General features: G+C 35.3%; 2 protein-coding genes across 2 annotated transcripts in view; one reads left to right on the top strand and one right to left on the bottom strand.

Moving 5' to 3' along the window:
- The window catches only part of IKZF3 (IKAROS family zinc finger 3), a 70,818-nt gene extending 57,120 nt beyond the window's left edge, over positions 1 to 13,698 (bottom strand). The window contains exon 1 of the mRNA XM_081160962.1: positions 13,536 to 13,698. Coding sequence (XP_081017088.1) covers positions 13,536 to 13,542 — 7 coding nt within the window. The 5' untranslated portion in view covers positions 13,543 to 13,698. The remainder of the gene's footprint in view (positions 1 to 13,535) is intronic.
- Positions 13,699 to 17,397: 3,699 nt separating this feature from the next.
- On the top strand, positions 17,398 to 23,782 carry ZPBP2 (zona pellucida binding protein 2; the record flags this gene model as incomplete). The annotated part of the gene is made up of 8 exons (XM_081162527.1): positions 17,398 to 17,446; positions 17,584 to 17,649; positions 18,770 to 18,895; positions 19,822 to 19,983; positions 20,732 to 20,950; positions 21,521 to 21,594; positions 22,571 to 22,751; positions 23,688 to 23,782. 8 exons carry the CDS (start codon positions 17,398 to 17,400, stop codon positions 23,780 to 23,782), a joined length of 972 nt encoding a protein of 323 aa, XP_081018653.1.
- Positions 23,783 to 26,762: the final 2,980 nt, after the last annotated feature.

A 26,762-nucleotide genomic window follows, 5' to 3' on the forward strand; every position in this document is an offset into this window, starting at 1 on the left:
TAAGTAATTATTATTCAATTGAGAATACCAGCTAACAAAATTATACTTTAAGTTTCAGAGATCAGATTTCCACTGGCTGCTCTGTTTTCCCAGTAGGAAGTGTAGGTAGTAAAGGAGAGCAAAATGTAAAATCTCAGAAAGACTCCTCCATTGACTTTGCCAGCTGCCAGCAGCACTGGTGCCTGATGGCTGCCAGAAATCTGTCTCTGAACGCTGACATCCCTTTTTATCTTCGTAAGAGTAAACTGACTCCCCAATCCCCATGCCTCTTGAAAAAAATAGTTTCTTTTATCTAAAATGTCCACTTTTACTTTTTAACCAAAAGCTTTGGACACTGAGCCACTCACTACAAAAATGTATTCACAATTGCAACATTAACACTCAGGACAGAAGTGTTAGTTACTATTTCTGAAAGGTCCTTCACCATTTCTTTTTATTACTAGCACATATAATCAATTTCTGGAATCTTGGCATCACAAGAACAATTCTGCATTCTGATAATGAAAAATGATCCCTAAAACTGATGAAATTAGAATATTAGAAATGGAGTGGGTATCTTAACTAGCGAAAGTGACCTTCCTCTGCCACCTGATCCTTGAATTTCCTCCCATATCTCCCTATTTGGGTTGTCAGCCTCTGGTTAAGACACTTCCAATAATATAGAAGTTACTCTTTTCCATTTCAGAAAAATTCTAATGGTTAAAAAAGTTCCTCCTTAAATGTAGCTGAACTCATATTTGCTGAAATGTCCATTTCAGGTCCTAGTTCAGCTTTCTGGGAACATACAAGATAAGTTATTACTCAGATGCTACCACTCAGTTCCCTAACCGTGGTGAGAGTTTTCTTCTCAACCTGGTTTTGTTTGCTTGTGGTCCTCCAAAAAGGTGGCATCAACCACTTAGCCCAGTAGTGCAAATGAAATTTCATATTATCTCATAGCATTTCTGGAAGATAAACAGGTATAATGCCATTTATTATTCTCCCCATTTTACAGACAAAATTCACAACACAAAGAATGTACCTAATTGTCCAAGGGTACAATGTCAGTGACATATTAAGGAGAGAAGCAGGATTAATTTCCTGAGTTTTACCTTTGTTTCAAAGAACTTAAATAATGTTTTAATTACAGTACCAGATTATAGATCTTAGAAGGTCGGAAATAAAAGAGAATCAGACACAATTAATTTCAAATACTTTAAATGACTACGATTGAAGGAAAAGGAAAATGTAAAAACAAGGAGCATGCCTTAAAATGAGAGAATCCCTCCAACCATGAAATTCTTTCTTCCTTGGATTAAGGTAAAGGTTAAGAAATATCAAGACTACTTTCTGAGGATACCAGATCAAATACAGCCCATGTTACCATTCCAATTCTTCCTACCTTACCCTTTTAAAAAATAAAGTATTCCATTTTCCTCCTAGGTTAAATGTCTAATGAAGAAATTATAGACTGTGGAGCACAGGTTTAAAACAGCAAATTTAACATCTAGTGTTATTTTCCCTTGAAAGGTCAGTTACTCTGAAGTTATAGATAAATATATTTCAATTTTACCATGGATATCACATGCCACTAAATGAACATGTGAGAGAAAAGGAAGAATTGCTACTTTTTAAAAAATGTTTGCTAATATGAATGAATCCAGCATACTCCTAGTAAAATTTTCATTTTATAACTGGAAAATGCCTAGTTTTTAAAAGGTAAAATAACTGGGGTAAAAAACAGAATCATTCATTTGAAGTGGGTAATATACCTAAATGAAAATTTTTAAAATCAAATTTCTACATAGGAGAATATTTTCATGGCCTTGGAGTAGGCAAAGATTTCTTAAACAGGACATAAGATGCACTTAATCCCCAAAGAAGACAATTTGATAAATTAGTCTTTATTAAAATTAAGAATTCTAATCATCAAATAGATTAAGAAAATAAACAAGCAAGTTGCAGACTGGGAGAAAATATTTACAATACACTTTTGACAAAGTACACATTTCCAAAATATTTTTTAAATACCTACAAAACCAATTAAAAATACAAAGAACCCAACTTTTAAAAAGTGCATAGAAAACTTATTCAGGCTCTTCAGGAAAGATGATATCCAAATGGCCAATAAACATGAAAAGGTAGTCAACATCATTATTCATCAGGAAAATGCAAATTAAAGCCACAATGAAATACCATTACACACCCACCAAAATGGCCAAAATTAAAAAGACTGACTGATAATAGCAAATGTTGGCAAGATGTGGAACTGGAACTCTCAGATATTGTTAGTGGGAGGGTAAACTGGCCCAACTACTTTGGAAACTGTTTGGCAGTATGTATTAAAGCTAAATATACACCTACCCTATGACCCAGAAATGCTAGTCTTATATCTATACCCAAGAGAAATGAGTAGTATATATCTACCAAAAGACATGCATAAGAATTTCCATAATATAGAAAAACACTGGAAACAATCAAGTGTCCATCAACAATAGAATGAATAAGCAAATAGTGGTATATTTATACTACTCAGCTCAACAATAGAATGAATAAGCAAATAGTGGTATATTTATACTACTCAACAGTAAATGAGAATGTACTACTAATAAATGTTATAATATGAATGAATCTCAAGAGTATACTGAGCAAAAAGAAGCCAGACACTAAAAAAGCACACACTGTATGATTCCATTTACATGTAATTCAAGAACAGGAAAATTGATATATGATGATGTAAGTCCAAATAGTGGTTAACTTGGGGCAAAGGGGACATATTAATTATAATGGGCACAAGGGAGCTTTCTGGGGTGATGCAAATGTTCCATATCTTGATCTGAAAGGTGTGTATATAGGTAAAAATGAATCAAGCTACATACGTAAGACGTGTACTTATTGTATAAGTTATTCCTTAATTTTAAAAAAATCTATTGAACATTCAAACATTCTCACATATCTAAAAGTCCAAACCTCAGAAATGCAATTAGAGCAGTATGTTCCAACTTTTGCAAAAAGTTTGAATTTTAAGGATTTTTTCATGATTCTTGTATAGTTTTTATAGATTATATCTACATAACCATCCACTGAAAAGGCACTATATATCTTAAAATTTCTCATGTTTTGAAAGTTTATTTACATGTCATGTGACAATTAAATATGAAGATAGTTTCAGTGATAGCTAATTCCCCAATCAAACTTCCCTGAGAATTGAGATTTCAAGATTTTTTATGTGATTTTTTGGGGTCTTTGATTTTTTTTTCAGTAAACTTAGCCTACCCGTAGTTTGCCATTCATCTTTGGAAATTAAAAACAATCAAATGAAATCTCTTGATTCACATTTCTCTCCAGCACCAGCCCCACTTACTTCTCTGCTTCTCACCTTCTAGCTAAACTTCTGGAAAAAAATGGTCTGTATCAATGTTTCCACTTCCTCTATTCCCATTCCTGCTCTAACCACTTCAATTTGGTTTCCATCCCCACCACTCCACAAAAACCAGTTTTGTTAAGGTCACTATCAGGTTTTATGTCGCCAAAACCAACCCACACTTTTGGTCCTCACCTTACTTGATTTTTCAGTAACATTCAACATTGCTGACCACCCACTCCTTCACGGAACACTCCTCTCTTGAATTCCGTTACACCACATTCTGCTGATTTTCCTCCTGTCTTGCCCTGCAGCTTTCTCTTTTGCTGTCCCCTTGTCTTCTACCTGACTACCTAAATAAGATGTTTCTCAGGCCTCAATTCTGAGCTCCCTTCTCACAATACATGCTCTCGTTAGGCGACACCATTCATTACCATGGCGTTAAGAATCATTTACATGTTGAGGATAACCAAATTTCTATCTCTAGCCCAGCCTCTTATTTAGAGGAGAGGTTCACCAACCCCTGTCCCCACTACTATTCTCCACATTAGCATTTTTTCAATTTCCTTCATAATACATAGCATAGTTTTATTTCTTTTGTTATTTACTTGTTTGGGGGCCTGTTTTTCTTACTTGTCTATAAATTCCATGAGGGCAAAAGCATTGTCTGTCTTGTTTACCACTGTATTGCTAATATTTTTGCATACATAGCACGTAACAGGCATTCAATAAATATTTTTTGAATAAAAATGTCTTGTGTTACGTTGTATTACATCAAAATTAAATGTTATAAAGCTTTTGTTGTTCAATTATCTTTTAAAGTCAGCATTTAAACAATAAAAATACATTCTAAATATGTATCTAAAGATGACCCACTACTAATCCATAATATGCTGTAAGAGTGATAAATTTCATGGGTACTTTTCAAACAGTGGGCAATACTTATCAGGCTACAATGTGCATAAGAATTCCTTAGGAACCTTGTTAAAATGCAGATTCTTATTCAGCAAGTCTGGCCTAAGAGTCTGCATTTGTAACAATTCCCAGATGTAGCCTGCTGCTGGTCTAGAGACCATACTTAGATTAACAAGGGTCCAAAGAATCCTTGTACATAATTTGTGAACCAAACTTTACATTTGCTGGACCCTAATTTTGTGTCTAGTATAATGCAAGGTGATTTTCATAAATGTTATGTTATTTAAGCTGTGGCTGGTCTCTTGCAGTAAACTTAAAGTGGTTTTCAACCTTACCAAGTGCACCCTTTTAGAAAAAATATTTTATAATATCTCTTTTACCATCATGAATTGAACATAACTCATCCACACATAGTTTTTAAAAATAAAGCCCTAACTATAATATAAAGGTGAAATTGATAAAGTAATTTGTATTTCAATATGTAAATGTACCAGAACAATTATTCTAGAAGACATAATAATAAGTCAGACATATTTGTAGAATCATCATGAATGCAAGAGCTAAAAATGCAGGATACAGGTTGCATCAATAAGGGCCGAAGTCTTGGCTCTGATATAAACAAGAATCATCTCGTAATTTATATAGTAGTTGCTTCTTAGACAATTTGGATTGTATTAAAACCATGCAAAAATATTTCATGTTTATCACATAAAATGGAGTTAGATTCTAGCAGTCATTAGACATACATGTTACTGAGTATCAAAACAAGGAGAGATTCCAACTTAGAATGAAGGACGGCTTCCTGTAAGAGATGTCATTTGGGATAGACCATAAGGGATGAGTGAGGATTTCAATTGGCATGATGGTGATAATATTAACAGTGTAGAAAACGGAAGTTGGTTTGGGTTGGAGAGACGAGTTCATTTTTGGATTGTTGAGTTTGAACAGCATTAGAAAAATGAGGAGTTAGGCAAAGTAATGCATGTTCAGGAAAAACTAAGCAGTCCAGAATAACATGAGGGGACAAAGGATACCACTGGCAAGGAATACTGAAGCTACATTGTGAATGATCATCCGAAATGCCCAATTAAGAAATACTTAAAATGGTTTTTGAGTAGGGGAGTAACTTGGTATTTTAGGAAGATCATTTTGGCAGCAATACTCAAAATGGATGAAAAGAGGCAAGTCTAGATACAGGGTTACCAGTAGGAAAAACATCAGCAGTCTGAATCAGCAGTTTTCAAAATGTGTTCTATGGAAGTCCAGGGAACACAGGATGCTGCCACGGGTGCTGATCTGTTGCAGAGGATGGAAAGAGCCAACAGGCTAGGTAGGCCTAGCAATGGTCTCTTGCTCTCTTCCTCCATCTCAAATGTAATATCACACTTGGATCTGTCCCACATAAGATTTGAATATAAAAGGGCATTCTGTTGATAAAAAATTTTGTCTTGTTTTTATGTCTCATCTAACTCTTGAGAGACTGACCATGGAATATCTCAAGGGGCCATCATACAATCATTAAGTATCACTGTATAGAATAATAGGTATAAAATTTATAAGCATTATATTAATTTTTAGTATCAGTTTGTTTAATTATTATTTGTCCTATTATCTGGGGTGGGCAAAAGTAGGTTAATAATAATAATGACTAATACAATAAATAATACGAGAATAAACTGTGCTCAAAAGTAGGTTTACAGCTGTGAGTATGCAAAACACAGAGTTTATATTTGTATCACTATTTATTAATTATTGTATTATTTATTATTAATCTATTTTTGTCCACCCCTGAATAGAATGTGCCTCCATCCCCAAATTAGATTATCTGTAAAAAATTTCTAGTTGTTTAGGTTTAGGGCAAATAGGGTTACATTTGGTCATTGATGTTTACAACAGATAATTGTAGGGTCCTTTGAGAATCTCCAAATTCCTCTTATTAAGATGTGCATGGATGCTATTGGCTTGGCTAACTTAGAAACTATATATTTGTGTATTCCAGTCTCTCAGTCCTACTAATTCAAATTTGAGCTATGATTTTTATACCAATTGTCTTATTTAAATCTTTACAAAAGCCATGGTAACATTTACAAATTACCATGTATTGTATTCTTTCAGTCACTCACAAAGAGTCAAAATAGATTATACTCATAAATGCCAAGGGTCTATTTTATTGTTTACCAAACAAGTGCACAATTTTATTTCTAGACTGCATGAAAAACATTACAATGATCTCCTAATTATTTTGTCCACTTACAAAAATATTCCTATTAATTATGGGAAATTTTGTTTTTATGGTGGCAAGCAAAATGTGTTGGTTAGGATGGTCCATACACTATTTTGTCCTGCTGAAATGATTCACAAACCAAGAGAGGTAGAGAATCAATGGTTTATACAAGTTATAATTAATCTCTCAGCTGGCCTCCTTGAATCCATGGCACATAACTGCTTTAGACAAATATTTCTTGTAGTCCAATGGGGCATCTATTTCTCAAACTCTGAGTGGTACAGCATAACATCCATAGTACCAAAATAAAATTAGGAAGCTCTGGCATACAAGAAAGTTATATAGCCAAAGGGATCTGGGTTTAATTTCTGACAGTCATAATTTCCACAGAACTTGCTGAATCTTAGAGAATACTGGCTTCCAGAGACTACTTAGCAGGAAAGTATCTTTCCCTATACTAGTTTTCTGTTTTTGTTTGTGTGTTTTGGTGGGGGTTTTTTTGAGGCAAAATTGGTATATATTATAGAAATTTCAGGTGTACATTATAATTTGGCATCTATATACCCTAGAAAGCTATCACCACCAAAAGTCTAGTACCATCACCATACAGTTGATCCCCTTCACCCATTTCGGCCACATCCCCTCTGGTAGCCACCAATCTGTTCTCTGTATCTATGAGTTTGTGTTTGTGTTTGTTTGTGTGTGTGTGTGTGTGTGTGTGTGTAATTTATCCACTCATCCATAGATGAACACTTAGGTTGTTTTCCATATCTTGTCTATTGTAAATAATGCTGCAATGAACATAGAGGAGCATATGTCTTTTCAAATAAGTGTTTTTGTATTCTTCAGATAAATACCCAGAAGTGGAATAGCTGGGTAATTTGGTAATTCTATTACTTTTCTGAGAAATCTCCATATTGTTTTCCATAGTGACTACAATATACCAGTAGTTTCTAAACTTTTTTGAAAGAGGCATTTCATTTTTTTCAAATGAAATCTTACATAAAGTACCATACACAGAACAGATAAAGGGGTATCTTTATATAATTATAACAAGTTCAGATATATAATTACTAAAAAATATGGCAAAAATGATTTGTTGCTAATATTATAAAAATTAGTTACCTCAGTTTTCAAACTGGAACTATTATACATCACTATGATGTAACTACATATCTTTAGAAATGTTTATAGGTTGCTAAGCATTATATTTTTTTCATATCCAGTGTCTATATAACTACTATTACAGGAAATTGCACTGATATGCCAAATATTCTGATAAATTAATAGTCTCCCAAATAGACATCACATTGCAAATGAACTGATAGTGATAGAGAATTCAAGTGAAATATATTATTCTTAACTTTAAGAATGAAAATATTAGTTGTGAAGAAATGGTTTACTGTGGAAATTGCAGTGCTTCACTGAAATAATGTAGCAAATTTTAAAAGCAAATTCAAAAGTTAGAAGGCGTTATATTATTTTGCACAGAGCAGAGTCAATGTTGGATTAGAAAGATGGTAGCAATCATTCTATTGGATTTAGCCAACATTCCAAAATCCACCAAATCTTTAACAGTATCTCTGATAAATTAACGAGCAAAATGAATTCTTTTCAAAGCCACTATTTTCCTTACTCTTTTTACCATAAAAACCAAACAAATGGTCAAATGACCGAACATACAGGCAACTCATCTATTAATTCATTCAATAAATATGACTGCACTCCTACTATGTGCTGGAGACTGGGCTGTTTACTAATTATCATTGGTGGTAAAAAAGATCCCAACACTTTGGAACGTGACAGTCTAGGAGAGGTTACAGGTATATTAATGTCCAAAATAAGCAAGAAATCTCGTTAAATAATCTTTAGATAATTAAGAGTTAAGAGTAGAAAATATAGCTTTGAATTGTGGTATTATTGAAATGTTTTCTATTTCTCTTATTTTAAAAAAAGTTTCCTTTAAAAACACACAAATAACCTGATGTGCCAAAAATGTCATTTCTAAAAACACTTAATAAATACAATTTGTGATATGTATATGTGTGTTGCCAATTTCATTGATATAAAATGTCAGGAGGTGAGCTGATTTTGAATTTATTGGCAATGAGTAAAGAATACTGGTCTATAAATGCATTTTATTCTATTTCATATCCATTAGTAAACACTTTTTTACCTCTCCTATATGGGACAGATATTCAATATAATATAGTATCAACTCCATATTATTTTGACTTACTCCATGCCACTTTGGACTCTAAAAACTGGATGCAAAAAGCAGATTTCAGTTAAAGCTGCATAAATTATCTCATTCATAATCACTGGGGTTTAAAGTATTTTGAGAGATTACATTGTAATAATGAATAGAATTATACACAGATCATATTTCAAATAATATATGTATAATAGAAATGTATTATAATCATTTTTATATTATTTCACCTTTTTGTAGTGATTTAAAAGGCCTTAGGGTCACCCTTATGATTTTTAATTATTATGAATGTACCACCTAATGGAAAGTTGTATTTTTATTTATTTTATTTAAAAATATATATATCTTTATTGATTTCAGAGAGAGGAAGGGAGAAGGAGAGAGATAGAAACATCAGTGATGAGAAAGTTATCATTGATCAGCTGCCTCCTGCATGCCCCGGAATGGGGATTGAGCCTACAACCCTGACTGGGAATTAAACCGTGATCTCCTGGATCCTAGGTTGATGCTCAACCGCTGAGCCACACTTGGCCGGGTGAGAGTTGTATTTTTAAAAGCCTAGATAGCAGAGTGCACTATACATCCTTGTGATGTTTAGGGTCTCTTTTCACAATAATTAATGAATTCTTAGCACACAAAAATATTTATTGAGCACTTACTATATGCAGGTTCCTGTGTTGATCACTCTGTACTAATACATGGTCTAAGAACTACAGCCTGAGTCAGGAGCCAATTAACATTGTATGTCTGATAAAAGATCTACCAATAATATTTTAGTCATAAATAAGTATAAGTATACATACATTTATATATTAATAACAAGTCTATAATAAGGTATTTAAAAGATATCACTGGAAATTTTTATGCTAATTTTATGATACCATCTATATCTTAGCGACTGAAAAAACAAATTTCTGCTCATATTTGATCTGTATTTCAATGGACTAATATGTGATCCTGAAATCTGGTGATGTAAAGTTAATAGATAAGATTTGGCTTTAAGTGATAGTCTAGCCAAAAAAAACACAACAGTAACATTTTTGTTTTCTAAGCTTTCTTTTTCTATTATACCATTTTATTAAATATTTTGAGAATTTTCTGAGTTCTATCAAAGAATTACTAGCACCAATCCCCTACTTGCAAAAATTAATTAAAAAGCATCATAATAAATATAATGAAGATTACTTCTCAACACTGTTTTCTTAACTGGATGCAATAAACTCCGAGGGTCTTTTATGAACCAGGAACTGTTCCTGGCACTGAGTGCACAAAAATAAGAAGCTTAACAACCAATGGGGAAATAAACACTTAAATCAATAAATAATTTCAGTACAATTGGCAGAAGTATGCACAGAAAGGAAAAGGCCTCTAGCCTAGCTAAGGGAGGTGAGGAACTGGGTAGGATAACTACCAGAAGGCACCAGGGAAGGTCATCAAAAGAAGATCATGGTGATGATGCCCGAGCAGAATTTTGAAAGATGAGTTGGCACAACCAGGTAAAGAAAGGGGTGAAAATTTTAGCAGACATAGAAGTGTGAAATAGTATGTTTTATTGGGTTATAGGAAATTTTCTAAAATTATGTTCTGCCAGGACCCTATGGCTTTTCTGTGGCTTTTGTTCCTTTGAACTTTATCATTTCATCCTTCATCTGCTCATAATGGAGGGCTAGTACACTCCACCATTCAAAGGCTATAACTCTGTAAATCTCAACCATGAAAAATGGCTTCCACAAAAGCAACGTGGTAAGGAGATGACATCAAGGAGACAAAAGCCCGGCTGGGAGTAGCTCAGTGGTTGAGCATGAACCTATGATCCAGGAGATCGCGGTTCGACTCCCAGTCAGGGCACATGCCTGGGTTGTGGGCTCGATCCCCAGTGGGGGACATGCAGGAGGCAGCTGATCAATGACTCTCTCATCACTGATGTTTCTATTTCTCTCTCTCCCTCTCCCTTCCTCTCTCTAAAATCAATAAAGTTTTTTTTTTTAAAGGGAGACAAAAATTACACAATAACCTGGGACTATTTAGTGTAGGGCCATTCACCTCTGCATAGTTCAAAACCCCCATGAGAATATACTATAGTACAATACATTACTTCATGGACAGAATAGTGACCCAGGGTCACCAAGATAAAGTTATCTCTTATATACCTGTTTATAAAGCAGGGGGCTGTTTAATAAATACATTTAGAAAGATCTCTATTACTGTTTAAATAGAAAGGTTTTATACTAAATGAGAAACATGCCAATACCTGTGAAATTCATATTTGTGAAACACCTCATTTCTCAACCGTACCAGGTAGATGGGATATTACAACACAAATAACAAAATTTAGCAACATAAAGAGTCTTTGATAGAAAATATTTAGGATTGTCAGGACATATAACCAGCATATAATGCTGTATAATTGGAATTTAAACCATTATTTGTGCTCACCTTGCACTATTCTATATAAATAAAATATGTACTTTGAAAAACAAACAAAAGGATATATTTAGGAGCACAGATTGTGAGGAAAAAAATTATAGCTTCTGATTTATTTTGTGCATTGACTATTTTATATAACAAGATTTCTATTTCAAAAGCTTATTTTATCTGACATTTTCACACAAAGAAAGTCTCAATAAATGTCTGTTGAATAAAAAGATGAATTAAAAAAAGATTTTGTATGCTAAAGAAATGACTGACTATATAACTTCACATTTCACAATACACTGTAGCATATTAATTTGGCTAACAAATTGGGCACACAAAAAAAGATATTCCATAAAGTATTCCACTTTCTTACAATGTCAAGAAATGAGAGGTATACAATATAGATCAAACCTCTATGCTAGATTGAGACCAAAATATCAAAATAATATAAAAATACTTTATCACACACATGAGCCATATTAGTCAATTTTTGTGGCTACGAATGAACAAGATATTTTACTACATTAAATACGCTGTCCTCATGGACTTGATGTTAGAACAGCCTAATTTACATCATTAACCATTTTTAAATTTTTACTTTTTAAGTATTGAAGTTTTTGCATTAAGCTTACTATATGCCATCTATCTCCATGAACTTATGAATTTAGTTGTCTAACCTCACAATTGATCACTGATCTATAGTCTACATTGTATCTCTTTCCACATATAGTCTGTATGTTCTGAATTAAATTCTACATAAGTTTTCATTCCTTCCTTATTCAGATAGTCTTCATCCAGGCTTACCTAAACGTATTTATCGCATTAATTTCCTAAATTATGTTATTTAGTTAATAATTTCTTCACATTAAGTAAATGAACTTGGTAGTATCATTTATAGAGAATCACTCCAGTTTCCACGGATTTATACTATTCTGTATGTTATTCTTGAGAAGTGAAATGGTTAAGACTAGGAAAAAATAGTGTTGGAGTACTGATTTATAATTTCACAAAAACAAATTCAGCAATTCATTTATAATAAAGCATGAGAGTTCTTAAAATTCTTTTTTCATAGTGTACAGCAACTTAATTTTTTCCTGTCCTTGGCCAGTGAAACCTTTACATGTTAAAAATTACACTTCAAAAACCATTTAAAAATATTCAAAGTGCCAATTTTTAAGTTATTTTTTAAACCCTAATAATTAAAAAATTTAAAAGCATAAAGAATTTTTTGTAAGAGAAAACACTTGAAGCATTATTCAATAATGGCCATTTTAAAGTTTCTATGAACACACTAAATACTTATTTACTTATTGTTCATTGACTTATTATTTAGCATTCTACTTAGAGAATAAAAAAGTATATACGGACCAAGGCAGTTAAAAAAACTGTCAGCAAACCCATGTACAAACTGAAGATTTAGGACCATACTGTTCTACTCAATTATATTGTGAAACAAAAGCTTTATTATATTTATTTTCATGTCCTGAAGTATTTAATCTAACTTCAATAACTTCAGATACTCTAAACCTAAGGCTCCCAAAGATCAAGGTTCATTGGCAATAAGAGATCCTTTGATTTTTACGAAGAAAATATCCATGCTATTAATATTATTTATGAAATTAACATTTTAATTAGGTGCCACTATCTCATTTATTAATTGAATGAATACATTTCTCATAAATTCTGATTTTCTAAATATTACCACCTCCCCCAACTTGAGATGCATCTGCCATTTTCAAGATTTTAGAAACACTTGTTGAAAGACTATTGAAAAGTTTACAATAGTAGAGTGAAACTTTAGTTATCCCAAGGAAGTACATACTAAAATTTCTTTTTGAGAAGCAAAGATAATTTTATGATTTTCAAAATTAATTCAAATTAAAATCAATGTGAGCCTGATTTTTGCTTTGGGTAAAGAAGGATCATTAGAAGATCAAGTTCCAAGGGACCAGCAAGTGCCAACCACTTTAAAATTTACCTTTCCCATGTGACATCATTTATTCTTAGAAAAAAAGTCACCTTTCTTTCTAAACAAGCCACTCAGATTAGCCTAATTCCAACAGACATTGAGGCCATAGATGAAAAAAACATCCAAAGGGATTATTTATTCCAACCCAGGTTTGCTGCCATTTCAGGGACGCCCCGTGTAAGTACTCTTCCTCTGCAGACTTATAGTTAACCTCTCATATTTGACACCCCCTAAAGAAATAAAATTGCGGAGAAGTTACCACTTTCCAAAGTTGGGAAGGGGTCGAGGGGAGGCAAGTGAGAGATGCAGGAGAACCCACACGTTTTTCCCTCTGAAATGCCTCATATTTTGACAAAAGAAAGAAGCAAAACCGAGATTCAGAAGGAAATCTCTCTGCTGCGTGCCCTGGTCGAGCTTTACAACGACCCCTTACAAAACAAGCGGGCTGGAGGCTCACCTTCCATCTTTTCCCGGGGCTGGGCTGGAGCAGCAGCTCTTGCTACCCGGCCACTCCACGTGCTTCTGCCGTCGCCAGGATGCAGCGTGCAGCTGGCGGGAGATTCCTGGCGCGGGGAGTCCCCAGGATCCGCAGCTGCGTCGGCGCAGATCGAAAGGGGCAGGAGCCCGCGACCCGCCGGTGCGCAGGGTTACAGCGGCGCTGGCTGGCGGCGGCTTTAAAAGACGCTCACCAAAGAGCGCAGGAGGTTCCGCGCCTCCATCCCCTTTTTGAATGTCAAAACGGAGAACCCTCATAGGATGGAAATGGTGCATCAGTAAATTGTCTCAAATTGTCTATTTTAGAAGGATATGGCCAGGAGAGTACTAGCACATTGGGTGGGGGAGTCTGCATGGCTTTCTTGCAAGTTTGAGTTAAAAGAGGTTTGTCTTAAATTGAGCAAGATCTGGAACTTTTGGTCTAGATTCGGGGATAATAGCCATGAATAATGAGGAGAACTAACTTCATGTTAAGTATTATGTTTTCCTTCCTCAGTTTTTTATTTCCCATGATAAAAGTTCTTGGTCCAAATTTGCAGAAAGTTCTAACACAACTCAAAATGGATTTTGGCACTTTTATCAACTTTTTCATCTTGGGAGAGCAATTCTCTCACTTTGGTTTTCCTTTCTTGGAACTGCTTAGTCTATTTGCTATCATTCACAAAATACTACACACTCCATGCCTGTGAATATTCTATTACCCTACTTTCCTCCAAACAGGACCTGAGACAGCTTACTAAAATACATATATAATGTATCAGAAAAGTAATTTTAACAAGTAGAGTTAAGGGTGTGTGTGTGGGGGGGGGGGGTGATAAGATAGTAAAATTAACTCCAAGATGTTAGTACACAAAAATGTACTGTAAGCATCTTTTCCCAACATCCTTCCCACTTTATAGAAGTAAAGCACTGTAGGGAAAGGAAAGGGGAAGTGACCACATAACAGTTTTTCACAAGCAGAGCTTTTCTCCACACTGATGTCTAAGGGACATGTTCAGGTTAGCCCTTATAAAGATACCCAGTGTGTTGAACTGGACATGTGAGTAATTCTCAAAAAGGTCACTTCCACCCTTGGTATAAATTTATATTGTTAGTGTTTATAAATAGATCTGAAACTTAAGGTTGGGAGTTTGCATCAGCAGACCTTATCAGAAGAAACCCACTCATACAAGTTAAAGTATGCTTGCAATTTTATGAATTTTAGTTTATTTTAAATATGCCTTGGAATAGGTCAACATATATGTACATATATGTGTACATGTATGTATATATATGCACATATCTGTGTATGTGTGTGATTTTTTTGAATGAGTGAATACCTTAGATTGGCTTTGTTTTAAGATCATGGTACTCTGGCAGCATCTCTATAACTTGTACAGGTTGGAGTTTTACAGGATAATATCAATTTCAGAGAAATACTCTAAACACCAGGTCTAATTTTAGTATTGAAAGGGGAAATTTGTTGTTTGTTAGTTTCTAAAAGCAAAAATAGCACATCAAAAGTAGCAGAAGAGGAACTGTAAAATTTCACAGGGATGGTGTAAGGATGAATAGTTATTTGGTTATTAAAAAGTTATAGAAAAACTTTTATCTCCCATGACAATGTTCTTTATACTAACATTGGAATGTGTTACTACTCTTTAAATAATTCAGAATTGAGTACTTCAGATTCCAGAAAGTGATATCTAAGGCAATAGATAAAAAGTAAATGGGTAAAATAATTTATGTAGCTACTCCACACATGTTAAGTGTGGGCTTCACATAGTGACTTCCTTCTAAAAAGTACCATATGAAGGGAGGGTTAACTTTATAGTAGAGAAACCTGATAAACACTACCTCAGCCAGGTTATCAAGGTAACATTAACAGTGATAAGGTATGTTGACAGAATGTACACTTGACACGATGTGATGAGAATGGCATTTTACCTCTGTAGTCTTCCACACCAAAACCCCACAACCACAGTCTAACAATGAGAAAAACATCAGACACATTCCAAGAGAGACATTCTGCAAAGTGCCTGACCAGTTATGGTCAGCTCAGTGTCATCAAAACTGTTATTGTCAAAAGTCATCAAAAACAAGAATGTCTGAGAAGCTGTTACAGCCAAGAGGAACCTAGGGACACATGATGACTAAATGTAATGTGGGATCCTGGAGCAGAAAAAGGACATTAGCTAAAAACTAAGGAAATCTGAATAAAGGATGGGCTTTTAAAAATAGTATCATATCAACATTGGTTCATTAATTGTGAGAAATGTACCATACTAATGTAAGATGTTGATAGTAGGGAAAACTCTGTGGGTGTACATGAGAACTCTGTACTATCTTTGCAATTTTTTTTCTGTAAATTTAAAACTGCTCTAAAATTAAAAGTTTATTTTAAAAGTTGACAGGTACTTTCAACAAACAACTACTATTAATTTGGTTAAGTCTCTTCTGATAGTATTCAAATTTTTCATACAGGATTTACAAGGATCAATTACTTATAACTGGAAGCTAATAAAGCACTGGATTTATAACGTACTTTGACTAAAACTGGAACGATAAACTTCTAGGGAATCAAAGATAATTTGTCTTCATTATCATCACCTTAAGAAGGAACAGTTGAGGCTAAACTGAATCTAGACACGGTAACTGACAGGGGTGGATCTGACTCACTGAATCACATTTCATGGCTTATGCTATGTAGGTAAAATTAACAGTGACTAAAAACGAAATCACTGACAAAGGTTGCTCCCGGACCATCTGAGATAGTCCAAGTACTGACTCGGCTGGAAGGAAATAAAACTGAAAAAAAAGAAGAAAAAAAAACCCTCTTGATCTCACCCAAAATAATCATTCTGCACCCTGTCTGAACCTTGGGCTCTCTACCCACCAGCCTACTCAAAACCACGACTGAGGGTGTCCCGCTGCTAAGAAACAGACAACACACAGAGGTTTTCAGGCCACCAAATTAATAGCCAGAAAGGAAGCATGAGAGACGCGGGCATGGTCTCTTTCGGAGCTCTCTGGTCTTGCCTTATCGATTCCCACAGGAAAAGCAGATTTGGGGATCTTGCCTTTCAACAGGGCCCATTTCTAAGAGCATGTTTACTACACAACCCTACACAAATTTGCATGCAAGGTCTCTCATGTCGTCTGATTAAGCTGACAATGAAGATGAAATGTTCCTCTAGAGTGGGAAGGCCTGGAGGCGCCATGATGGTGCACTAGTGGGGTTCTTCGGGTTCCTCGTTTTGTGCGTAGAAGAATGCAGTTGGGTGAAAATTGGATGTAAGGGTTTGAAAAGGGTTGTGACACAGTTTCGGACTCTGTTCACAAGAAAAAAAGGCATAAGAAATGCTCTCTGCTCCCTCCGAGGAGGAAGTTCTCATAAGGTTCTCCCATCGCCGGGCCCTAACATCATCGAATCCTCAACCCGCCCTATCCCACCACCGTACTTGGGACCCGCAGCGTTCTTCTCATCTTACTGTTCAGCCCCTGGACTAAGGAAGTGACCGAAACGCCAAGCCTCGGGTTCTTCTCCTTTCCTCTTTTCTTCCCTCAAGGGCTGTTCAGAGAACTAAGACGCCCGCTGATCCCGCGGGAAAATGGCGCCAGACGGGAGGCGCGAGGCAACCACACGACTGCGGCTGCGTGCGCACGAGAGGGGCGGGGCGCTGGCCTCCCGCGCTCGCGCCCTGAGCCCGCTCGCCCCGCCCCTGGGCGTGACCGCGGCCGTTTGCTCAGCTCTGAGCTGGAGAGATCGGGAGGCGTTGGGCGGGGCCAAGGTAGGAAGGAGCCGGCTCCTCGACGCCTCCCGCGACGCCAGCCCCTGAGCGGCAATGCGAGCGTGGGTCTTAGTCTGCGCGGTGCTCTGGCACCTCGTCGGAGGTGGGTATCCTCCCGTCGGGCCTCCAGGACTCTCCCGTCTCGCAGGTCCTACCTCCGGCGCTTCGCCCCGCCCTGCCCCACTCTGAGGCCCTGGCTCCTCTTTTACCTAAAATGTCAGTGGTTTCTTTCCTCTGCAGTTGGATGGCAGCGTTTTTCTGAATTCACCGAGAAAGGCTTCGTGTATGGCAAGCCAGGACACACAGGTAATAAGGACCTCGTGGCCTGCACCGCCCATCAGAAGAACCGGGGTGCCGTGGACCTGCTCAAGTTGTTCCCGTAGAGGGAAAGGCAGCGAATGCTTGTTGACCGTCCGCCATCGACCCTGCAGCGCCTTAGTTGTATCACCTTGCCTAAAGCCCCACAGCTCATAAGGATAAGGAACTAGGATTCCATCCAGATCTCTCTCTCTGACGCCGCCTCACTTCCAGGTGTCTCTGCTGCTTTGCATCGTACCAGGCCCACTCAGAGGAGTAATTTCCAGGACTGGAAGTTAATCTCTTTGGAGCGCCCTTGTCTCTCCTCTTATTATCTAGAAGAACTGCTACACATCTTTTAAGGTTCTTTATGCCCTTTGTCACTGTGATGAAACTTTCCCACACAGCCCATGGAAAATTAGTCACATGGCTAACTTTAGACACTTTGGGCCGGTTCATAGCTTTGGTCATGTTTGGAATCTCTCAAGGTTTGGAGCCCTGCCCCTCCCCGCCACCAAGAAATTGTAGGACGGTGTCGTCTTTCTATGTTCGGAACCTGGCATTCAATAGGCTTTGAAATTAGTATCTTGGGCCACATTGGTTCCAAGCAGATTGTTGCTGCTGCCACCGAATCTGAAACAGAATTGGTAATTGCAGAAAATCGACTTAGTATGCTCCATATAAGCTTAATTATTGTTCCCAACAGACGACATTTATACTTAAATATTAAGTTTACCTTAGAGGTGACAATGATCATCTTTAAAATAGTTTCGAAACCAAACCCAAGCCCTTTTCTGACCTTTAAATGGATTCCATTAACCCTTCAAAAAATTATGATTGCAGCGAGTTCTGAATTTGTACATTGCACATTGTATCGTGTACATTTTTATAAGCCAAACTATGCCACAGAAAGAGAAAATTATTGACTAGTAATCTAGAGTTTTAAAGACTATGAGAAACAAAAAGGGCTTTAGCATTCTAAATGTTATAATGAATGATATGCTGATTTTTAAAATATAGGTAGTGAAATCTGAAAAGAACTAATCAGAGTATCTTTGGGACAAAACGGTAGGTAGTGCATTTATTAATTTTGCTATATAATGTTATATGTTATTTTATCTTGTCACAGTGAAGATATATGTAGAATTACACCACAATAGCCCATTCCTTGTCTGTATGGATATACAACTTGCTAATAAAGAAACAGTGGACCCCACCTACTTTTGGATTGGGCCTGATGAAAAGATATTAACAGGTAAATTACTTGATTTTAATACCTTCTTTTTTAATGATGTGAACATTTTTTAGAGAAGCACTGTCACTTATTGGGATGAACAAATTGACGTTTAATTTTAATTTCAGTTTCACTTGTTCCTTACTTAGACAAATCATATACCTTGGTCTGTGCCTTATTTTCTCCTTATAAAAAAACTGAAGCAGTAATTTTGCATCCCACTCCCCAGAGCTGTATTGGTTCAAAAAATTTTATAAAACCTAAAATTTATCCTTATAGCACCTGTAAAAGGAGATGAAGTATCTAATATGTAATTTTCATGATATTAGAAGAGTACTTTGGATTATAAACATTAATTTCTGTCTTATGTGAAGAAATTGTATAGTATTACAGGGCCGTGTAATTTTATTTACTGAGTTACTGGCATAAACCAATTGAAATTAGATGCCAAGAAATGAATTAAAACCCTGGCTGGTTTGGCTGAGTGGTTAGAGCATTGGCGGCAGACCAAAGGGTCTCAGGTTCAATTTCTGGTCAAGGGCACATACCTCTGTTGCAGGTTTGACCCCCACTCTGGTTGGGGAGGGAGTGGAAGGCAACCAATTGATATGTCTCTCTGACCTTGATGTTTCTCTCCGTCTCTACCCCCTCCCTCCCTTCCACCCTCTCTAAAAAATAAAAATCAATGGAAAAAATATCCTTGGGTGAGGATCAAAAAAAAAAAAAAAAAAAAGAAATGAATGAAAGAAAACCAAAACCTATTTCAAAGGTGTACTTATCTCATGTGGTTCTCCATAGAATAATATGACAGAATTAAGATTTTGTTGAATTCTTAAAATAGTCCATTAATTTTTAAATTTTTGTATTTATTGGTAACCCTAAGTTTACTAAATAATGTTTGAATTGTTATATATTAAATAACCAAGTAATTTACTATTTCTGTTTAGGAAATTATCGAATAAATATAACAGAAACAGGAAAGCTGCTGGTGAAAGATTTTCTGGAGTCTTCATCTGGACTTTATACATGTACTCTTTCTTATAAGATTGTCAACGCACAAACCCAAAAAGAAAAGATGGTAAAGCTTAGCTATGACTTTATGATGTTTGGTAAGAATATAGGCACATTTTAATATACTTGGTTTGGATCAGAATTTAGTGTATGGTTTCTTTAGTGAAAATGAGTTATATACAGGACGTTTCCAAAATATGTATATACACCTTAATAGCTGACAGCTCGATTTTGAAAATGAAATGTATTTTCATAAACACTGCCTTTATAATTATTCAAAGTGTGTGTATACATCTTTGGGACACCCTATATAATCATTATAACTTACAAAGTATTTTGGATGTATTTGACCAGGCAAACTCTTAAATTAATGTTAAGATAGTATATCCTAAATAATCCCCCTTCAATCTCCCACTTCCCACTGTTTAGGTATGCAATCTACTTTATCATAATTTTGACAGGTATTTTAAAAACTGATGTTTAATTCTATAAAAGCAAATTAATGATCCCTTTCATTGAAATGTTCTGACAACGACACTCTTCCAATGAAGACCCTTCCCCCAAACTTATTTTTTCCTTGCTACTGTTAAATATATATATAAGCCACCCCACAGAAGCCATTTCTTTACTTGTACTGAGTAAATAATATATCAGATGAAAATAACTTTTTTCCTTAAAGTTATTAGCTTTGTATAGTTTTATGAGACCAAACTGATAAAACTTTTTATTGGATAAGTTTCTATGCTGATTTGCAAGACTGATGAATTTACTGTTACATGTTATTTGAAAATTGTTACAGAAAATTAATGCTAGGCACAATTGTTTTTATTCTTATCTTTTTTAAAGCCTATCGGGAACCTGATTATTCCTATCAGATAGCTGTACGTTTTACCACAAAATCTTGTGTAGGAAAATATAATGAACTGCTTTTTACAGTGCTGAAGAAAATCTTGGATAATTTAATCTCTGACTTGTCATGCCGTATCATAGAACCATCGTATAAATGCCATTTTGTCAAACTTCCAAATCATGGCCTCATACCTGAGCTATTTATAGCCTTTCAAGGTAAAAAAAAAAAAATTTAACTTTTCTTTAATTTTATGAATTTAATTTTGAAGCATGACAGAGTTACAAAAGTAATTACCATATTAATGTGAGCTGTCTTACAAATAGTAGGCCTTAAGTGTTTGTTAAGCACTAAAGTATATTGTTGGTCTTAGCCTGGTTATAGCTTTAAAAATTAACGTATTGTTTACCTTCAACTGTGATATACTGTTGCTTGTTTTTTAGAAGTCAATATTATTTTATAAATATGGCCTTTAACTATGCAGCTAACATTTACTATAGCTTTTAATAGAATTTTAAATTATATTTGGAGAACTTAATAAAAGGGAGGAACCAAACCAAATTTATTTTTGTTTTATTTCTATTAAAGTCTTGTAGTTACTTCCATTAGCCCCCAGATGGAGTAAAATCATAATGTATAAATTATTCAAATTATGCAACTTTCTTACTAGGATTAGATAGATTAAACATGTGCACCCATTCATACTGAATTCAGTATTTAGAGCTTTCTTGGAATGTTTGGAACTTTTTAGAATCCTTTAGTGAAGATACAATTTTTTTCCTCTCCAGTTACTCCTTTTGCACCAAAAGCATGCAATGATTCTGTTGGCTGTGAAGATATCACTAATCATAATGTCCTCCAGGTGAGAATTTCATTATAAGGGAAAAGTATTTGAATAGTCAATAAAGCTATTTAAAATTTTGTAACTACTTAAAAAATCTGTTTCTCCATGTTGTATTTATCAATAATAAAGACATTTTAAGCAAGTAGATTTAAATTATTCTTTTATTTAAAAACTTAAATATAAAGTATTATTGACTTTTGATTTTGGTTGTTTATACTGAGATTGTGAGAGTCTTGGCTATTTCAAGATGCTTTGTTTTGGAATAGTACATGTGGAATATTTTATAGCTCCCCAGGTTAATATTATATATTTTTCTATGACAGAGGATGGATCCCTGGTTTTTGTTTCCCAAATGTTAACTAAGCAATAGCTTGAAGAACAACCTCACAATCAGGTCATCCTAGGTTAAACCAGTGATTTTTTTCAAAACTGTATCTATGATTATAATAATAGTTGCTGCTTCCTCTGATTATCATCACTAATTATCATCAGTGGCTAAGGACATAGTCTAAAAAAATCCCTTCACTCCCCTGGTCTAGTTTCTGAGCCCATAACCTTTATATTGTACATGGATTATGCGAAGCACTGAGTTTATATGAGGACTTATTAAACTCTATGCTAAAAAATAAAAGAAAATTTATATCATTAGTTTGTAGTGCTGATTAAACTTTTACTTTCCATTTTACTTGGCTCTTTGGAATTAGAAATAATAACTGTCATCTACAAATGGAATACATGCTGCAAATAATTCAAAACAAGAGTTCATTAACCTCAATTTAATTTTTCTTAACCATTGTACATATGAATTGATAGTAACTGATAAGGTCAAGGCTAGACTAATTTTAGTATTAACAAACAGCTTTTCAGGAATTCATCTAATTGTGTAAAAACATGGATGGCATGAGTGTGCTTATGTTTCATTATCTCTGATGCAGAAGGAGAAATTGCTTCACAATTTAGTCATTGTACTTCTTACTGGTATTTTAAAATCTAGGCAAGAGATCGAACAGCAGAATTTTTCCGGAGCCAAGCATATATTTTCTACCATGACTATAATAAATCTCTACCAGCTATGCATTTTATAGACCACAGTTTTCAAATGGCACGTATGGATAGCTGTCGTCCAGGCTTTGGGAAAAATGAAGGTCTACATGATAATTGTGCTACCTGTTGCGGTAATTATAAAATATAAATACCTACAGATGATGTATTATAGAATTGTACACCCGAAACCTATATACTTTTATTAACCAATGTCACCCCAATAAATTCAATAAAATTTTTTAAAAATATGTAAATATTTAAATATTTAGGGTATGTAGTCAGAAGAATAAATGAATAATTCACTTAGGATAATTGAACTGAATCTTTATAGTGATCTTCTTACAAAAGTTATATTTAGCCAAAGGGAAGTAAAAATTCAAAGACAAAATTTCTAAATATAATTATCTTCACGTATATTAATTCTTCCTAATGTACTCTTATATTTCTATAGTGTTCAGACTTAAGCTACTATACTGTGAAGGAAAACAGAATGGCCCTGCCCTGACTGGTTTGACTCAGTGGTTGGAGCGTCAGCCCTTGGACTGAAGGGTCCTGGGTTCGATTGTGGCCAAGGGCAGGTACCTCAGTTGCAGGCTCTGCCCCTGTCGGGGCGTGTGCAGGAGGCAGCCAGTCAATGTGTCTCTCTCACATCAGTGTTTCTCTCTCTCTTTCCTATCCACTTTCTCTGAAAAGCAATGGAAGAAATACCCTCTGGTGAGGATTAAAAAAAACACACCAAAGAACCAGAATGGTCCTACCTAGAAAACAGAATTGGGAATAGGAACTAGAAAACTAGAAATAGGAACTCATAAATGGGGCACTGCAGAAGATATTGTAAAATGCTGATACTAATGTAAAAAATAGGATTCTGACTTTCTCCTACCTTTAAAATCATTAAATTACAATGTTTGAAACTCATAAATATTCTCTACAACTTAATTATTTGAACACTACTTAGTATATCGTAGGTATAGAAATATTGTGATATTAAAGGCAGATTTATATTATTGGTATAAAATACCTCTAACTGAAATTATAATAATCTACTCCATGTGTTTCCTCTGCAGTGGTTTGTAGTCCTGGAACTTTTAATCCTGATGCTGGTGTTACTTGTCAGATCTGCACTTCCATCCTTACCTATGGAGCAAAAGCTTGCCCTTAAACTTCAAACAAAAATTGCAGTATGAAGACTAGAGGCGAAAGCATTATTACTTGCTTGTGGAAGTGGGGGACATAAGATTTGTACACATCCCAGAGCATCATAGTTTCACTAAGATCAACGAGACCAAAATATTGGAAAACATACATTTTAGAAACTGAAAAAAATACAAAAGGATAGTTGACATGGCATTTCTAAGAAGGCATTTAATCTAGTATCTCCAGTGTACAAAAGAAAGTGTATTAGTGGATGATTTTTAATGAAATATGTTTTGTTTACAACCTGAATCTGTTGCTCTGTACCTAAGACTATATTAAGGTCAAGAAGAGTAGCAAAGTATAATACAATAAAAAACTTTGTACTTTCCATATATTAATTTGCTTGAAATCGCTCTTACATGATATAAAGGCATATATATCACTTTCATATTTAGAAGCAAAAAGTTCTTTTTCTGACTTTGCTTTTAGTTTTTTACATAATTAATAGACTTTGTTTTTTAGTACAGTTTTATATTTATAGAATAATTGAACAGATATTACAGAGTTCCATATACTCAATCTAGCCCATACCCTCATTTCTCCTGTTTCCCCTATTATTAACATCTTGCATTAATATGATACATTTGGTACAATTAATGAACTAACCTTGATACAGTATTAACTGTAGTTCATAGTTTACATTAAGGTTCATTCTTTGTGTCATACAGTTCTATGTGTTTTGACAAATGTGTAATGCCATGCGTCCACCATTATTACAGTTTCATACAAAATAGCTTCACCACTCTAAAAATGCCCTGTGCTTCACCTGTTCATCTCTCCCCCTTGCCCTAGAATCCTTGAAAACCACTATCTTCTTACTGTCTCTATAATTTTGCCTTTTCCAAAATGTCATATACTTGGAATCATACAGTATGTAAATTTTTCAGACTGGCTTCTTTCACTTACCAATATGTATTTAAGGTTCCTCCATGTCTTTTTGTCATGTCTTTTTGTGACTTGATAATTTTTTATTGCTGAATAATATCTCATTGTGCCCTGGATGGCGTGGCTTAGTGGTTAGAGTGTCGACCCGTGCACCAAAGGGTCACAGGTTTGATTCCCAGTCAAGGGCACGTACCTGGGTTGCAGGCTCAATCCCCAACCCCAGTCGGGGCATGTGGGGAGGCAACCAATTAATGTGTCTCTCTCACATCAATGTTTCTCTCTCCCTCTCTCTCCCCCTATTCCTCCCTCCCTTCCAGAATCAGTGGGAAAAATATCCTCCAGTGAGGATTAACAACAACAACAATAATAATATTTCATTGTATGGATGTATGAAGGACATCTTGGTTGCTTCCAGTTTTTGGTAATTATGAATAAAGCTGTTGTAAACATTTGCATGAAGGTTTTTTGTTTTTTTGTTTTTGCTAATCCTCACCCAAGGATATTTTTTCCATTGATTTTTTTTTTTTTTTTTTAAGAGAGAGTGGAAGGGAGAGGGGGAGAGAGAGAGAGAGAGAGAAGCATTAGTGTGACACCTCCCACAAGTGCCACTCTCCCCATCCAGGGCCTGGGATCAACTTGCAACCCAGGTACATGCCCTTGACTGAGAATCGAACCCAAGACCCTTTGTTGCTCAGGCCGACGCTATACCACTGAGCCACACCGGCCAGGGCTGTATGAAGGTTTTTGTGTAGACATAAGTTTTCAACTTAATTGCATAAATACCTAGGAACATGATTGCTAGATTATGATAAGATTACGTTTAGTTTTGTAAGAAACTGACAGTCTCCCCAGTTGGTTTACCATTTTGCATTCCCATCAGCAGTGAATGTGTTCTTGTTGCTCCTCATCCTCACCAGCTTTTGGTATTTTCAGTTTGGGGATTTTAGCCATTTTAATAAGTATATAGTGGTATTTCATTGTTGTTTTCATTTTAAATTCCCTAACGACATCCAACACCAAGCATCTTTTCACATGCTTGTCATCTGTGTATCTTCTTCAGTGAGGTGTTCAGCCTTTTGTCCATTTCTTTTATTGGATTGTTTTTTCTCTTACTGTTGAACTCTAAGAAGTCTTTGTATATTTTAGACATGTTCTTTATCAGATACGTGTTTTGCAGATATTTTTCCCATTTGGTGGCTTGTCTCTTCATTCTTTTAGCAGTGCTGACTACCACAAGATTGCCACCTGTTGCTTTCTGTTGATGCCAGCTGTGAGTTGACTTTTCTTCCTCTCTCCTTAGAAAATTTTGCAGAATGTAGGCACTGCTGAGCCATGCCCAGCTGGGCTGGGTCATTTTTTTTATTTTATTGATTCATACAAGCTCCCTATACTGGGTACTATTGCTTTGTAAGTTATGTGTGTTTTAAATACTTTCTCCCACTCTGTGGTTTGTCTTTTCACTTCTTTATATCTTTTGATGAACAGAAGTCTTTAATGTTAATATAGTTATAATTTTGCCTTTCACACTTAGATCTAAAATCAACCTGGAATTTTTATATATGCTGTGTAGTAAGAATCAAATTTTGTTTTTTATCCATGTGGTTATCCAATTGTCCTGGACCATTTATTGAAAAGTCTAGCCTTTCCCCACTAATCTATAATGATACTTCTCCCAAATATTGTGCCCATTTATGCATGAGAATCTACATCTGAGCTGTTTGTAGTTTCTGCTGCTTCTTGTTCATGGTGTCATTTCGTTGTATGCTTTGTTGTTTTTTTACTGGGAAGCACTCTTGTCCTTTAAAAGTTTTTTGGAAATGAAAATAACTTTCTCCAGAGAAGATTTGTGTTTGGCTCTGACAGGTATCTAGATACACAGCCACTCCTGTTCCCTCACAAACTAAGTTTGCAATTTGAGATGCTCTGAAACTCAAATTTAAGTTCTGTGAAAGGACTAGCCTATGGCCACAATATTTCAGAACTTTTGTCCTTTCCTTTTTATAAACCTCTTCTTTACTCAATACCAAAAGTCTTCCCTATAGTTGCCCGCAGGCGAGGCA

The sequence above is a fragment of the Miniopterus schreibersii genome, assembly GCF_964146895.1.
Source record: "Miniopterus schreibersii genome assembly, chromosome: 16".
NCBI classification, from domain to species: domain Eukaryota; kingdom Metazoa; phylum Chordata; class Mammalia; order Chiroptera; family Miniopteridae; genus Miniopterus; species Miniopterus schreibersii.